The sequence below is a fragment of the Rhinichthys klamathensis genome, unplaced genomic scaffold (genome assembly GCF_029890125.1).
Source record: "Rhinichthys klamathensis goyatoka isolate OS25496 unplaced genomic scaffold, OSU_Roscu_1.1 h1tg000640l_1, whole genome shotgun sequence".
Taxonomy (NCBI): domain Eukaryota; kingdom Metazoa; phylum Chordata; class Actinopteri; order Cypriniformes; family Leuciscidae; genus Rhinichthys; species Rhinichthys klamathensis.
In genome coordinates, this window is record NW_026607086.1 from 256866 (window position 1) to 274504 (window position 17639).

General features: G+C 43.1%; 1 protein-coding gene across 1 annotated transcript; it reads left to right on the plus strand.

The window, feature by feature from the left end:
- The first annotated feature begins 331 nt into the window (after nucleotides 1-331).
- On the plus strand, nucleotides 332-9692 carry LOC130076356 (alpha-2-macroglobulin-like). Its single transcript, XM_056241417.1, has 34 exons — nucleotides 332-451; nucleotides 1245-1428; nucleotides 1494-1650; nucleotides 1773-1825; nucleotides 1937-1957; nucleotides 2052-2217; nucleotides 2292-2376; nucleotides 2451-2565; nucleotides 2647-2767; nucleotides 2850-2959; nucleotides 3030-3200; nucleotides 3275-3502; nucleotides 3580-3792; nucleotides 3871-4023; nucleotides 4492-4617; nucleotides 4705-4819; nucleotides 5404-5536; nucleotides 5626-5851; nucleotides 5934-6057; nucleotides 6744-6865; nucleotides 6946-6997; nucleotides 7096-7179; nucleotides 7264-7440; nucleotides 7545-7620; nucleotides 7698-7854; nucleotides 7935-8009; nucleotides 8091-8253; nucleotides 8333-8517; nucleotides 8591-8806; nucleotides 8876-8997; nucleotides 9098-9179; nucleotides 9265-9348; nucleotides 9428-9533; nucleotides 9608-9692. Exons 1-34 carry the CDS (start codon nucleotides 369-371, stop codon nucleotides 9646-9648), a joined length of 4326 nt encoding a protein of 1441 aa, XP_056097392.1. The 5' UTR covers nucleotides 332-368; the 3' UTR covers nucleotides 9649-9692.
- Nucleotides 9693-17639: the final 7947 nt, after the last annotated feature.

Genomic DNA, 17639 nt, shown 5'->3' on the forward strand with positions numbered 1-17639 from the left:
TTTATATGACACATTTATATGACAGTTTTTAGACGTGAACATTGTTGTCCTCTATGGACCCATGTGTAACTTTTGTTTAAATTATCTGTAAGTATTATCAGCAGTATTTCAGATAATGTGTTACGTTTTAAAGGCTACTAGATGGAGTAATAAACAGACTAAATGAATTCCAGGTTAGGTTAATCATTGAAATTAACGAGCTTAATGAATTCCTCACGACAATGAATAGCATTTAAATATCGCTGCAATCAGTGCAGAAGATTGACAGGAGCTGTTGAGTAGTAAACAGCGCTAGATCTCAACAGAAGTTCTGTGGGGTTTCGGAAGGATACGCTTGTTTCACGTTTAGTGTTGGATGATCGCTCTTCATGGCTGTGAGGGAGATTTGTGTTTGGAAATGGCTCATTTTAGCCCTTTTCCTCTTTGGTGTTGAGGGACAGAGATCAGGACCGTAAGTAAATGTGCTTTGAAGTGAATGAAAGTGTTCTATCTGTTTTAACCTGATTCATCAAAGTTAATGCATGTCCAATCCTCACGTTAGTTCGTACCAATTCGACCCCACTCATACGAATTTGTATGATTTTTGGTAATTCGTATATATTTTACGAGTTGCCAAATTTGTATTCGTTTGTATGAATTACCTACCCCTGAACCAGCCCCTAAACCTACCCATCACGTGGGTTTAGACCAATCGTACGAAGCCACATTTTAAAGTGATACTCCACCCAAAAATGAAAATTCTGTTATTTACTCACCCTCAAGTTGTTGCAAACCTTTATGATTTTCTTTCTTCTGCTGAACCCAAATGAAGATATTTTGAAGAACGATTGGAACCAAACAGTTGTGGGGCACCATTGACTTCCATAGTATTTTTTTTTTTCTACTATGGAAGTCAATGCTGCCAAAGAACTGTTTGGTTCCAATCTTTCTTCATTTGTGTTCAGCAGAAGAAAGAAACTCATACAGGTTTGCAACAACATGAGGGTGAGTAAATGACAGAATTTTCATTTTTGGCTGGAGTATCGCTTTAAAAGGTGGCTTTGTGCGATTGGTCTACTCTAAACCCACGTGATGGGGTATCCCTTTAATCACTTGTACGAATTGGTCTTGCGTTGGCATTTCTCAGCATAATGACTTGTGTTTGTAGTCTCTAGTACAACATTACTTCTGTTATTTATACACTTGCATGATTATATGTTCAGATCTGATTTCCTACACTAAACGTCTCACTGATGTTTCCACAGAGCCTTCTTGGTGACGTTCCCTGCTGTGATTGAGTTCGGTTCTGATGCCAAACTGTGTGCGAGTCTGTTAAAGCCCAATGAGAGTCTCAAGATGACTGTTTCTCTGCTTGATGCTACAAATAGGACAACTCAACTTGTGCAGCACAGTTCTTTGACAGAGTTTCACCGGTGCTTTAGTTTCAAGGTCTGTCATTGTGCAGCACATGCAGTATTGTTGTCTGTTTATTGTTTAATAACACTTCTCTACAGGCTCCTCTAGGAGATCTGGAATCTGTGCAGACGCTTAAGGTGGAAGTTCAAGGGAGGGTCTTCAAAATGACAGAAGAGAGGAAGATCATGTTCGGATTTTACCCACCCTTGACCTTTATCCAAACAGACAAACCCATCTACAATCCAGGACAAATGGGTGAGCTGTGAATGACCCTTGTTTGAATCTTAGAAGTTATCAGAACTTGTAGTGTAATGGACTTTCTTCATGTTCAAGTGCATGTAATGGATGCAAGTTCTTATCGGTTTTCCCTTTTGCAGTGAATTTCAGAGTTGTGACCATGAATGCCAAATTTGTGCCCCTTGATCAAATGGTATGTCTGTATCTGTCATATCCATTGATTTCAATGGCATACAAGTTAAATGCAGGTTGTTAAAATCAGCATTTATGTAACTTTAAATGTCTTATATTTGTGTCTTTACAGTACAGTCTTGTGGTGGTGGAGGTGAGTTAGTGCTCTGGTGCTAGTCTTTTTATGTCTGAAAACCTGCAGAAATAAAGCGGTTTCTTTTTCTGAGTTTTTTTATTTTTTTCAATAGAACAATCAAAATAACCGGATTGGTCAGTGGACAAACGTTTCCTCAACGGGTTGGATATTGCAGCTTTCTCACGAGTTAAACCCAGAGGCTCAGATAGGCATGTACACACTAAAGGCTTTTATTGGTGACAGAACAATCTCCCAGGATTTTGAGGTGAAAAAATACGGTAAGTCAATGTTTGAGTGCAAAAGTACAACAGCAGAGCTGAGGTCCTCATTAAGCAGTTTGTTTCTGGTGTAGTTTTACCCAAGTTTGACGTGGCTGTAAAAACACCACAGACGTACAGCGTTGGATTTGTGGGACTGAAAGTTGAGGCTTGTGCCAAGTGAGTGATTCTTCTATTCCTGTATTGTGGGTGGATGGGTCTTGACCTCATTCCTTGTTACATATTTTCCCCAGATATACATATGGGCAACCTGTACCTGGTCAAGCATTGGTGGAAGTATGCCGTGAGCCATATCGGTTCTCTGAGGTTCCTGGCCTGACTCGTCTGTGCCTGAATAAAACGGTTAAGGTGTGACTCCTGCCATACAGAGCAAGGATTTTCTTCTGCTTGTGCTTGACTGTTTACTGACTATCTTTGTTCTGAAACCAGATGAATGCCACAGGCTGTGCCTCCCTTACCTTCAGTACATCTGTGTTTTTCAACACCAAATTTGAGAGAAACCTGGAAGATTTGTTTCTTGTTAACTTGAATATCACTGAGGAGGGAACGGGTGAGTTATTGGCTGGTTTAAACCAGTGACGCATGTCTACATGTTTATTTGGTGTATTCTTGTTTGTGCTTTTTCTTCCCAGACTTAGTTGTATCCAAATCCACAACTGTGTCCATTACGTATGAAGTTGGGAATATCAAATTTGTGGAGCTCCCAGAGTCTTTTAGATCTGGATCAATGATTGCTGGAAAGGCAAGTAAAAGTTCATGACGTTACAGAAGCCTTCATTGGTTCCCTTTCCTAACCTTGTCTTTTTCAACAGGTCTTGGCATCTTTTTTCAACGGGACTCCAATTGCAAACAAAGCCGTGTATCTCCTGAATGGTAACAGTTGGCCTGATGAGCTGCTGCTGAATCTAACCACTAACCAGAACGGACTGGCCACATTCTCCCTCAACACTGCTAAACTTCCCAAGGCCGATCTAAATCTGGTGGTACGATTTTTCGCTTTCTCTTATTAAATTATGACTTCTCTCGCAAGACTACAATTGCATTTGTTGTTCTCTAGGCAAGCGCAACTCCAGCAAGTTATGATGGTTTTAAATCCCCATACTTCAGCACAGATAGGAGGGTTGTTCAGCTTCTCCAACCTTCTGCTCCTGACAGCCAAAAATTCAGTGAACTGACTATAGTGAAGCTTGAGCAGCCGCTCAAATGTGGTGCTGCGTTTCCAGTGACCATCAAGTATTCTTTCATTGGAGAAACTGGCAACTACAACACTGACATCATCTATATGGTGACTACAAATATTTGTTTTGATTGCACTGATCTGTGTGTCTGGCACATTTTATGCACTGGTGTATCTTTTGTCAGGTCTTGTCCAGAGGAGTGATCGTCCTCCATGGCCTTCAGACGGTCACCGTGAGGGCTTCTAATACCGTCACGACTGGCTCCGTGTCGTTCCAACTGTCTATCGGTGTTGATATGGCTCCGGTAGTGCAGATTCTGGTCTACTGTGTTCTGCCCAGTGACAGCGTAGTTGTTGGTACAGCGGTGTTTGAAACTGAAATGTGTTTTCAAAACAAGGTATGATGTGCACTAGCATCTTTTGGCTTTAAGTGGGGAACGATGACCTGTCTTCCAGTGTGTTGGTCCTTGTTCCAGGTGTCTCTACAGTTCTCTCCTGCTAAGGCGGTTCCTGGTGAGGAAAGCGTTCTGACCGTCTCTGCTCAAGCGGGATCCCTGTGTGGCCTCAGCGCTGTTGATCAGAGCGTCCAGATCTTGAAGCCAGGGACGCAACGCCTGAGTCCTGAAATGGTACCCATGTGCAATTCAGTTTTCCTGTTGGATTTTATTTGACATCCAGGTTCAACCTTAGGATTTGAGTGTCCTTATGGATCAATTGGACAAATCCATACTATTAGGACGTAGCTGTTATATTTAAAGCATACTTTTATTTTATTTTTTTAAGCTTGTGACCAACAGACCAAATGGTAGTGCATTTAGTTCAATTTTCTAGATGTGTGTGTCATGCCAACACCTGTATTGTATCACTCAATATTCAACTATCTGTTTGCATTGACACCATTGTATGAGAATAGAACTGGACGTTAAGAACAGTTCATTTCTAGTTAAAAAAAATTAAATAAAAAAATTATACATCGCTGGACTCAGACACTATTCTCTTCTAGAAACAAACTTTGTTGCGTTTATCACTGTAAAGCTGCCTTTGAAACAATCTATTTTAAAAGCGCTATATAAAGTTGACTTGTTTCATGAACCCAGGTGTTTAACCTGCTCCCGGTGCGGTCGCAATCAGGTTATCCATACGAAGTTGAGGATCAACAGGAGTGTCTTACACTTCGACCCCGTCGAGCTGTTCCTGCAGATCATGCCTATACAGGTTTCCAGGTAGAAAATCCTTCATGACCATGTAGTCAATAATACAGGGTCCTTGATTTTCAGTTTCATCTTTGTTTTGTCTTGTTTCTCTGGCAGAGTGTGGGGTTGAAGCTCGCAACAAATCTAAATGTACGAGAACCTGATTGTCTGAAGTACAAAGACCTGGTTTATTATCGTAATTACCCCAGAAGTAGGTCTATGCAGTTATACAGTTCTTTTCATGAAAACCATGACTTGGTGAACCTAAGGTGGTTCCATTTGATCTCAATATTTTTTTTTAAAGGTGCATTGTGTAATATTTGGGAGGATCTGTTGACAAATGCAATATCATATACATAACGATGTTCAGTTGTGTATAAAGACCTTACATGAGCCGTTATGTTTTAATTACCTTAGAATGAGCCATTTCATCTACATGCACAACGGGTCCCCTTACATTGAAATGGCCATTTTGCGCCGACATGTTTCTACAGTGGCCCTAAACGGACAAATGCGTTGTCACTGTTCTTCGTGCAAAGCAAGCTAAAAAAGTGAATAAAACCGACACCATGAAGAACCAGTAACAATATCATTCGCAATGACATTGTTTTACTGAATAATTAAACCTAATTTATATTTGTAAAGAAACATTGCTTAACTGGCTACTCTCTGCTGTCTCAGACGATGACAACTAGATCCCACTAAAAATCACACTTCACCTTTAAATGCAATAAGAGGGACTGATCTTTTGTACCTTCAGAACTTGAATGCATTCAAAAAGCAGGCACTTCTAGTCTTAATGTTGTCTTATTTCAGCCTTCTTTGAATCGCGGCCCTTTATGGCATCCCTTGCTGTATCAGCACCACAAAGTGGGAGCAGCTCCACCAATGATGTGACCGTCAGGGTTTACTTTCCAGAAACCTGGATCTGGCAGCTTGCTCAAGTGGGGTTAGTAAAACCTCTTTTGTTGCTAAAGCTACTTGCCCAGTTTTTACTGCTGTCCCCCTTGCTTCTACTTTCTGCTATCCCTTCTTCAGAGACACTGGATCCACACAAGTTCCCCTCAAGGTTCCTGACACAATCACCACATGGGAGACGGAGGCGTTCTGCCTGTCTTCCAAAGGTTTCGGTGTTGCTGCTCCTGCTCTGCTGACGGTCTTCCAGCCCTTCTTCCTGGAGCTCTCGCTGCCGTACTCCATCGTCCGGGGCGAGTCTTTTGAGCTCAAGGCCACGGTCTTCAGCTATCTGCCCGAGTGCATCATGGTCTGTCATGGTTTCTTTATATAATGGATCTGTATATAGAAGGTGTTGTGTCTTTGCTCCATGTGTTCTGTTTCATTGGCAGGTTCGAGTGACTCCAGCTCAATCCTCGGGCTTCACTCTGAAACCATTGAATGATCTGTATTCATCCTGTCTTTGTGCCAAAGGGAGAATAACCCTTAAATGGGGTTTCACAGCTTCTCTCCTTGGTCAGTTTGAGTTTCTCTCTCAATTGAAGTTTGCGGTGTTACTCACCATAGGGATGCACAATAGTTAATTCATTTAAAAATATATCTTTTTTAAAAAGGTTTCATCTGAATCATAGCACTTTAATTTAAGCACAAATCAAGAGAACATCCATTCATAAACATGGTTTATTTAATCTAGTTTCCTGCTTTATATTTAGTCATTAAATTATCAGCCATAAATTAACTCCACGTTGCATCCATTTAACAATTGCAAACGATAGTCAAGTTTTTTTGCTGAGAAGGTTTGATCACAGATTTAGTCACAGCAAACAGCACAAGTGGCCACATGAAAACACAACACAAACCTGCTGTATTTCATTAGAGCAGAATATCACAATGGATATCGTTGAACGCCAGTGTGCATATTTACCAGGTTTTTCAGATCAGCATTTTCTCAATGCAGATTGGTAAGATAAAACGCTGGGCAGAAAATGTATCCATTTAAGTGAAAAGCTCAGATGGGGTGTTTTAAACTCTTGATGCCTGGTAACCGCAACATGAAAGCTTGTGGAGGCTTATCAATTCAGAAACTGCGAGTGTCAAATAAAGAGAATTGTGATTGTCACTTCTCTATTACACAAACCCACTAGTTATTCATCCTAATAGCAATTTAAAAATGATTCATCACCACTTGTCTGTCACTGCAGGAGCTGTTAATGTGACTGTCAATGCTTCAGCTGAACCATCCCAGAATCGATGTGGCACTGAGGTCGTGACTGTGCCAACGAGAGGACGCATTGACGTAGTCACTCGAAGTCTACTTGTCCTGGTAAGTGTTAACCAGCCTTCTGGAGTTTGATCATTGAGCTCATGCTGCTTTACTCATGTGGTGTTTTACTGCTTTTATAGCCTGAAGGAGTTGAAAGGACAAACACCCAGAGTTGGTTACTGTGTCCAAAGGGTTTGTTTGCACTCAATGATTCTCAAACATATCCCCCTTAGCCTACAGCCAAACATTAGCCTAGCGCTCTGTGCTGACCTGGTTTTTTTGGACCGCAGGAAATCTCCTTTCTGAAGATGTGACTCTGACGTTTCCTGCAAATGTGATCCAGGGATCAGCCAAATGCTCAGTTTCAGTCCTAGGTAAAGCAGTTCAATTTTGGAGAAACCAGCAGTGACGTTCAGAATCACATATGGCTTGACCCCTTGTTTCTATTCCTCTCATAGGAGACATAATGGGTCGTTCACTGAATAATCTAGATGGGTTATTAAGGATGCCATATGGCTGTGGAGAACAGAATATGGGTGTTCTTGCTCCAAATATTTACATACTGCAGTACCTGGAAGGCACGAGGCAACTCACCGCAGCCATCCGAGAGACGGCCACAGGCTACATTCAAAGAGGTTTGGACAACAATCTTTTACTTGTTAGACTAGTTCAACGGGAAAAGAACTGAACGTCCTTTGGGAGCGTCAGACTAAGTTCTTGTGGATTTTGACCTGAACAGGATACCAAGGACAACTAAACTACAGGCACAGTGATGGATCATACAGCACATTTGGTTATGATGAATCGAATACATGGTGAGTTTCATGCTGGTTCTAGACTTTAGTCAGCTGTTTGTGTTTTTAGCTTGTCATGAAACTTCCCCCATGGCCAGGTTGACTGCCTTTGTCATGAGATCTTTTGGGCTAGCGAGGGGCTTCGTCTTCATAGATCCGAATGTCCTTCAGAGTGCAAAGGATTGGTTGATCAGCCAGCAGGTTTCGGACGGCTGTTTCATGCAGCAGGGAACTCTGTACCACTATGAACTGAAGGTGATCGCATATTTCATCAAATGCACCATAATGTATTCCAAGGGATTGGACAATTCTTAATCCATATACTGGTGTTTTAGGGTGGAGTTGATGATAACATTACCATGACCGCCTACATCACTGCATCACTGCTTGAGATGGGCGTCCCCTCCACGGTAAACTTCAGTAGTTGTATGAGCTCCTTACAGATGACCTTCCTGTTCTGGCTTTAGTCTGACACTTGCTTTGATTTTCAGGATCCCGTCATTACCAACGCTCTGTCTTGCTTGAGGCGTGTTGTTGGGAACGTGGGAAACACTTACACAACGGCTCTTCTGGCCTACACCTTCAGTCTGGCTGAAGAGACCACCACTCGATCACAGCTTCTAACCACCTTGAAGAATCTAGCCATTTCTGAAGGTGAAATTTACCAGCCTCTTGTTTGAGATTATCATCAGGTTATTTGGCATCAACTTTATCCCCTCCATCTCATCCTAAGGCACTAAACTCCATTGGTCTCAGACTACATCTGGTGATACTGTGGCGGTGGAGATCACCTCTTACGTGCTGCTAGCGGTTCTCAAAGTTAAGCCCCTCACAACGGCTTCTCTGAGCTATGCTAACCGCATTGTCAACTGGCTGGTGACCCAGCAGAATCCCTATGGAGGCTTTTCCTCCACCCAGGTGCCTCTGACTACTAAACATGAGCACAATCAACCATATCTGAGTGGAGTTTTTAATAATTTGCTTGTTTTAGGACACTGTGGTGGCTCTTCATGCCCTGTCTGTGTATGCTGCTCAAGTGTTCAGTTTGGCTGGGTCCAGTACCGTACAGTCCTCAGTAGTAGGCGGAGACTCTTATAGCTTCAATGTGAGTCGGGACAACAGGCTGCTGTATCAGGAGAAGCCGCTGAAGAATGTTCCTGGCAAATATAGTATTAAAGCGTCAGGATCCGCTTGTGTGTCTGTGCAGGTCTGTATCTTCATCCTCTCCATTTCTGTTTGTTTTGTGCACATACTAATTCTGTTTTACCTCTCATAGACTGCGTGTTTCTACAACATCCCGACACCTATTAAAGTCTCCAGAACGCTGAGTGTCGAAGCGAAGGTGACTGGAGACTGCAGACCGCTTGGGGCTAATCTTATGTTGAACTTCACAGTGAAGTAAGAACATCTTTGACTTTCTTAATCAGCTCCTGTTTATAGTTTTAATGCCCTGAAAGCTGCTTGTTCCCGTTGTCTAAACCTCTTTATTCCCATTCAGATACAATGGTGCACAAGCAAGTACTAACATGGTTATCGTGGACATAAAGCTCCTGTCGGGCTTCACAGCAGATACGTCACCGGTTTGTATTGGTTTAAGATGACTTGTAAGATGCTTGAAGCTCCTTCAGATGTAATTATCTGTAAATGATGGTCTTTTCTTCTCAGCTTGGTTCTCCACCCAAATCGTTTGCTCCGCTAGTGGAGCGGGTTGATGCTGAAGATGATCATGTCCTAGTGTATCTGAAAGAGGTGAGACTACACTGGGTACATTACTAGCTGCCACCTTCGTGTATGTGCATCTGTGCTCTTCATCTCTTCTGTATTGCAGGTTCTCAAAAGCTTCCCCATAACTTACACACTACGGCTAAAACGGGTTCTTGCAGTCAAAAATCTCAAGCCAGCAGTTATCAATGTTTATGACTACTATCAGACAAGTAAGCTTTCATTGACTAATGCGTTTGGCTGAATTGCCTGTATGTGCGGTCTAATTATTTTTTTTTTTTTTCAGGTGATCAGTTTGAGACCACATATACATCCCCTTGTCCATGATTGTGCAGTAGTACAAAACTGGCTACAAACATGAATCAAATAAAACCTTTTTTGCTATCAGTGATGTGTTGCATGTTTCTGTGGATTAAAGTTTGTTTGAAGCTGGAAGTCTGGAAGCAGCTCTACAGTGATAACAGAAATAATGCTACAAATGGTTTCTAGAAAAGAGGCATCATAGTCCAGCTTAAGTTCAGTTATGGCTTTTTTTTATTTTTTTTATTTCTATAATAGCTGCTCTGGAGGAAACTGTCATTGTTCAGTTCTCACCAAAGGTGACTGGTAATTTGGGAACAAACTCCATCAGGTGACAGAATGGAGAACTTTAGGATAAACCAGACTCAGTTGAGGGCCAGTTCGCCACTGTCCAGCAAACAGTGTATGATCATGATTCAGGCAGAATTACGGGTCAGATTGGAACATTTTGCACTGAGTTTTTATTTATCCGGTGACTTCTAGTAATCTGCAGTTCTGCTGGGAGGTAATGTAACTACACTGGTCATAAATGAGTCCACGCTTCATACTGATGTTCACAATCACATTTATTCTTCTCTGAAGTATCATGAAACACCGTGAAAACTAGAAGATAAACAAAACAGTTTCAAGCACAAAGCACCCAAAGCAACATTCATATACTCTTATTTCTTATACAGACCAATACAATGCGTCTTACATTTTCTTGTAATCAAAATTTAACAGTGCTTAATAAGATAGCTCGTAATTATTACCGTGTTCGCCTGGTAGACCAGCTGTAGAATAATAGACGGGAGCTTAAAAGTTCGCTGTTTTCACCCGCGACTCTCTCTTCTCACACGCGCTACTCTCAATACTTCCGGGGTTAAACATGTGACTATTAATAAACAACTTTTCTCTTCGTCATAAATTTAACAAGAGCAAGGTAAAAAACAGCTTTAAGTCACACTATTACTCAGAATTACTATAAACAAGACACATTATAAATTGCATTACAAAATGACTTTATCGTCTTACAAGGTTGCGCATGAACAACTTCCGATGTAGTCATGGAAACACGTCTACACTGGACTCAGCGTCAGCTACACTCCCACCAAATGACCTTTAATTAATAACAAATCATACAACCTTGGTGTTTTGTATGCATATTAAAACTATTAAATCAATGGTTATTTCAAAGCATTCGTTAAGGTCACTCATAAACATCTGAACCTGAATGAAATGGTAGATCAACAGTTATAAACTCTCCAGATAAAGTTGATATGCAGAATACACCACATGAAAGTTAAATGTAACAATATCAATTGAGAACACTTTTCTCACTACGCAAAGGTTCAAGAAAACAATCTTCCTATAACACAAAGGATTTGTGAATTGTTTCAAATTTGAATTTGAATTGAGGTCAGTGACTAACTGCACCAAAATTAAGAAGCAGAATTTTAGCTGCTTCCTACGAGAACAACTAACTTCTGAATGGGTCGCTCAACGATGGATGGCTTGTTGAGGCGTTCACCCCCTTTTCCTAACTTGCGCTCTCCAATCTGTATTGTAACTCTTCGCACCAGTCCATCATCATTCTCATGTATTTTAAGAACCCTGGCAAGTTTCCATTCATTACGAGGGAGCTCTTCTTCCTTTACAATGACAATATCTCCGACTTGCACATTGCGCCTTGGTGCATGCCATCGTTGTCTGAGAGTGATGTTGGCAAGATATTCTTTCCTCCACCTGTTCCAAAATTGCTCGGACAGATATTGCACCCTTCTCCAACGTTTTTTGGCATACAAGTCTTCCTTAGCAAAGTTACCAGGTGGGGGCAGAGGAACAGAGGACTTCATTGTAAGCAAATGATTGGGTGTTAATGGCTCCATACTGGTTGGATCACTGATACTGTCAACAGTAAGGGGGCGGTTGTTTACAATGCACATGGCTTCATAAAAGAAGGTTCTTAAGGAAGTGTCGTCCAATCTTCCAGCACTGTGAGCAAGGACTGAGCCAAGCACACTCCTTACTGTTCTGATCTGCCGCTCCCATGCACCTCCGGCATGACTTGAGGCTGGTGCATTCATGCAGAAGTCGCACTGTTTATCTGCCAGGTATGTGGCCACTCTTTCTTTATCTACTTCTTTGAGAGCTCTTTCCATTTCATTTCGTGCTCCAACAAAGTTTGATCCTTGATCTGATCTGATATGCCTGACGGCCCCACGGATGGCTAGGAAACACCGTAAAGCATTGATGAATGCATCGGTCGTCATGTCATCCAACATCTCTATGTGGACTGCTCTGGAGCTCAGACATGTGAAAAGGAGGCCGTACCGTTTGTTTTCCTTACGACCTTGCTTGGTACAGAAGGGACCAAAACAGTCCATACCGCAGTACGTGAACGGTGGGGAGGGGTCAATACGGTCTCTGGGTAAGTCTGCCATCCGTTGTTCCTCTGGAGGTGCGCGGGCTCTTCTACACAGGACACACTGCTTTATGTGCTGGGCTGCTGCCTTACTGCCACCAATAATCCAGTAACCATTGGCCCTGAGTTCATTCAACGTTTGTCCTCTGCCCTGATGTTGTGTTTTCTCATGGTGGTGCGCGAGGACAAGGCGCGTGACAACACCATCCTTTGGGAGGATTATAGGGTGTCTCAGATCCAGAGGTGCGGATGCTCTCCTCAGACGTCCTCCCACCCTCATTATACCATCTTGGAGGAATGGGTCTAGCTGATACAGTTGGTGGTTACAAGGCAGCTTTCCCGATGTCTGGAGAATGTGTAACTCCTTTTCAAAGGCATCTTTCTGTGCAAGCTTGATGAGGGTGTGAGAGGCTCTCCTTCTTTCCTCAACATTAAGGGGCTCTGTGTCCTTGATCCTCTTGGCCAACCGTTGTATCCGAGCGACGACTTTTACCGCTGTGGACCATTTTGAGAACCTTGCGAGTCTCTCTTGAAAATCGACCTGCCTTGAAGCATCAGTTTTCAAGACTTGGATTGCCCTTACTTCGGGGTCTCCTACCAGTAGCTCTGAGGTTCCTTGGGCTGTAACTACCTCTCTCTCCCACAGGAACTTGGGTCCAGTGAGCCAGTTAGACTTGAGCAGCTCCGCTACTTTGAGGCCCCTTGAGGCGTGATCAGCAGGGTTGTGCTCTGTGTCGACATAGAACCACTGCCCTGGGTCAGTGGTTTCCCGGATTCTCTGGACACGGTTTGCCACGAAGACATGAAACCTTCTGGCTTCGTTGTTTATATAACCAATAACTACTTGTGAGTCGGTCCAGAAATATTCTCTGTCGATCTTGATCTCTAGCTCCTCCTTTAGCATACTGCTCATAGCAGCAGAGATTACTGCAGCAGTCAACTCTAGTCTTGGTATAGTGACTATTTTGGTAGGAGCAACTCTTGCCTTGCCCATAACCAAGGTGCAATGCACCTTATCTTCGCCCACCGATCTGATGTATGAGCACTGACCATAGCCTTGACTGCTGGCATCTGAAAAGTGATGCAGTTCCACTCTTAGGACCTTTCCAAAGTTCTCTGGTGTGAAGCATCTTGGGATCTGAATCTTGTCAAGATTTCTTAGATCGTTGATCCAGCTCTCCCACTTCGGCTTCAATTCGCTGGGGAGTGGCTCATCCCAACTGATGCCTTTCTGACACATCTGTTGTAGCACCCGCTTTCCTGGTAGGATGAATGGGGCCAAAAATCCTAATTGGATCATACACCGAAGCCACGACTGAGAGGACTCCACGTCGTGTAGCTGGTTTCTCATCAAGTGAGACCTTGAAGGAGAAGACGTCACCTTCGACATTCCATCTGACTCCTAGCACTCTCTGGACTGGAAGATCATCACAGTTGAGATCCACATTCTTCACCTCAGCAGCACGTTCGGTAACACAAATGGACTCTAATACCTCTCGACTGTTGGAGATGAATTTATGAAGGTGCAACTTTCCTTCAGCACACAGTGCTTGGGTTTCTTTCACCAGCTTGATTGCCCCATCGACTGACTCTAGGCTTATGAGGCCGTCATCCACATAAAAGTGCTTTCTGATGAAGCTAGCTGCTTCAGGGTACCTTTTCTCATTTTGGCTGGCAATATGCTTCATGCCGTAATTGGCACAGCCTGGAGATGAAGATGCTCCGAAAAGATGGACCTTCATATGGTATTCCCTGGGCTCTGACTCTGTATCCCCATTTTCCCACCACAGAAAGCGCAGATAATTTCTATCTTCTTTGCTGACTTGGAACCTGTGGAACATTTTTTCCACATCACACATGACGGCAATGGGATGTTTGCGGAAACGGCAGAGCACTCCAATCAGCCCATTTGTAAGATCAGGTCCTGTCAGCAGATGGTCGTTTAAGGCAGTGCCTTCATACTTTGCAGAGCAGTCGAAAACTACCCTGATCTTATCTGGCTTCCTCGGGTGATAGACGCCTTGGTGTGGGATGTACCACACACTTCCTGACTCCGGTTGCTTGTCCGCTTCCTCTGCTTCCCCATCCTTGAAGACACCTTCCATGAATCTCACATAATCATTCTTAAATTTGGGATCTCTGTCCAGTTTCTTTTTAAGGTGCTTCAGGCGGATTAAGGCAAGCTTCTTATTATCAGGAAGGTGAGGACGTGCTTTGAATGGAAGGGGCATCTCAAGATGGCCGCACTCGTTCTGCTGGATTCCTTCCTTTAAGACCTGCAGAAATTGAATATCTTCTTGAGATATGCTTTTCTCTCCTGATCTGGTGTCTGCAAAATCAGATTCGAGGGCTTTAATAGCAGCAGCTGTTGTCACAAGTGGAACCTCCCTGACAGTTATCCGATGGCACAGCCCAGTCACATCCCTGGAGTTCACGCGCTGTGGTGAGCTCCCTACGATGCTCCACCCTAAGTCCGTCTTTATAGCGTAAGGCTCATAGTCACCTCCAGTGAAGACCTCTCGTGGTGCCAGGGCTCTGGAGCAGTCGGAACCAATCAAAAGTCCCACTCCACAATCCATTAGCGGGGGCATCTCGGGGGCTATGACTGCTAGGTGTTTCCACTTATTAGCTGTCTCACATGTGGGGATGTGCGCACGTTCAAGTGGAATGAATTCCCTTGCGTAGGCGGGAGGCAGGTTAATGAGGCAATCTGAAGAGAATCCTCTGACTCTGAGTCCACTGACTCTCTGGCTTTTCACGATGGAATCCCTTCCCATCATAGTGGAAAGCTTTAATTTTACTGGTTCCATTGATGCCTGCAACCTTCCACAAAGTTCCTGGTCCACAAATGTGTGACTACTCTGAGTGTCCAATAGAGCATAAGCCAGAGTTTCAGAATCTGGGTTTTCATGTGAAGAGATCCATACTGGAACAATCATTGATGTGCTCCCACCGTCACCTCCATTCACACAACAAGATAGTGAGGATGTGTTTTCTTCAGCTTGCTGGACACCTTGCAAGGAAGTCTGGTCTGCTGAGGGGCGGTCTTCATGCAATGGAGTGGGATGGTGTCTTTTGCATATGCTACACATGGCTTTGTTCCTACAGTCCTTTGCATTGTGTCCCTTCCTCAGGCATGCATAACATAGCTTATTATCCTGGACGAACTTTCTCTTATCCTCCACAGACCTTTCTGTTAAGCTTTTACACTTATGTATGGAGTGGTTCTCTCCACAACACATACACTTGGCTGTGTTTGAGTTATAAGCTGGCATGCTTCCTTTGTTTGATTTATTGGAATCCCTCAACTTGATCTCCTCAACATTGTAGGATTTGGCTGTGGTACTTGATGCGTTTGAGGCTTTCACATTAGTGGCGAAAGTGTTTGCCTTTGGACGTTTTATTTCTCTGAATGACTTTTCCTCGGGCCTTAGTGCATGTAATGATGACACTGGATTACATGCTATGCGTGCTTCCTTTGAGATGAATGAAGCAAATTCTTTGAAGCTTGGATAGTCTTTGTCTTGATCCAGCTGCTCTGTGACAATACGATTCCACCTGGACGTTATCCAATCAGGGAGTTTGGCTAGCATCTTCTGATTCTCTTCGCAGTCGTTCAGAACCTGAAGACCCTTGATGTGAGGCATAGCATCACTACATGTTTGCAGAAAATCACTAAACTCTCTTAGCTTAACATACTCCTTGGCACCAATCTTTGGCCACTTATTAAGCTTCTCACGGAAAGCACGCTGCACCACAAAGGAGTGACCATACCTTGCATTCAGCTTCTGCCATGCTTGCTGATATGCCTCTTCATCTTTTCTATAGAAGCTGCCTTCTAGAGCAGATCTCGCCTCTCCACTTACGTACTTTTGTAGGTAAAACAACCTGTCTTCAGGATTTGAACATCGTCTTTCTATAAGGGCTTTGAAGCTTGTGCTCCATTCTGTGAACTTCAGTGGGTCGCCAGAGAATACGGAAGGTTCTGGTAATGGAAGTCGAGTAAGGGCCATTGACTCCTGTAATGTCTGGACTAAAGATGCTTCATTCTGTGTAACTTGCTCTTTCAGGCATCCTGCAGAGGGAGTGAGTTGACTAGGATCACTTCCTTCACTGCATGGAAGACTGCATTTCTCACTCTTTACTTTTGACTCTTCCTCAGTAAATACTCTGAGCCTTGCTTCAATGACCTCGATGTCTCTTTGATTTTCTAGCTTTTTCAGTTGCAGACGTTGTGCTTCAATGGCAGCTTCCCTTTCAACCTCAGCTTTCTTTGCAGCCAGCTGTGCTGCTGTCTCAGCTCTCTTAACTGAAATACTTGGTGACTCTGAAGGATGATTGGAGCGGTGGCTGAGTGCGGTGGCTTTGGAAACTGTGGATCCATATATGGACTTAGCATATTCACTATCAAGCAGCATGCGTAACCTTGCTCTTTCTGCCTCACCATCAAACTCTTCCTCTCCCTCAATAAGGCGAACTCTCATTAGTCCCAACAAATCAGCTGTCACCGCTACACTTGCATCAATTTTTCGGCGAATTTCTTGGCTTGGTGCACTTTTGAGCCGTATGTTGTCGTATAACTCTTTTAATTCAGACTCAAGCTTCTCAACAACATGCATCATGTCATACAAGTCACTCTCAGAGCATGCCTGCTTCAATCTTGTACGAGCATTCTTGACTTGTGTTTTCCATTTCTCATACACCGAGTTGAATTTCCTTTCTCTTTGGATTGATTCTTGCTCTATCAGCTCTATCATTTTATGTGTTGGACGTCTGTCACGAGAGGATTTTCTTGGTTCATCATCTAACTGTGTTGCACTTGCAGCTGAAGAAGGCTCCTTAAGTGTCGATTTAGATTTCTTGTTTTTAGTTTGATCTATTATTTTCTCTTTTTCTGCTGCCATAGAATTAGAGTCTAAAACACCCTGCACTTCAGACGGGAAATCTATCTGCCTAGATACCTCACCATCCTGAGCCAACGATTCACTGAGAACTGACATTTTTTTATTTATTTTTTTATTATTAGCTGCCACTGGAAGAAGGAGACAAGGTAAATTACCAGCACATGAAATACTGAGATAGACAATGAAGCACTTTGTTTAGACTAAATTCGTTACACCTTTAACATATGGTTAATACTGTTGCTCATTTGGAATTTGACACTTGAATGACAGATAAACTCAAATTGTACCAGCGCTTGTGGTTTATAAATGTCATTGACCTTATAGTAAGGTCTAAGTGTAGAACAGGACGTTACCAATCAGTTAACTTTGTCCTTACTCAATGTCTTTCTCACGGTCCTGAGCAACTGTAAGGTTTTATTTAGTAGAAATCAGTCTTTTTATGGCATTGTGGAACTGTCCATTTGCCAGAGGACTTTAAATTTCAGTAATGTACAGTCTGACCTGAAATGGATGCTGTCGGCTGAAGTAGACCACAGGATATGAAGCAGAGCCGCACACTGACGACCTGAAGTTCACCACAGGATATGAAGCAGAGCCGCACACTGAAGACCTGAAGTTCACCACAGGATATGAAGTAGAGCCGCACACTGAAGACCTGAAGTTCACCACAGGATATGAAGCAGAGCCGCACACTGAAGACCTGAAGTTCA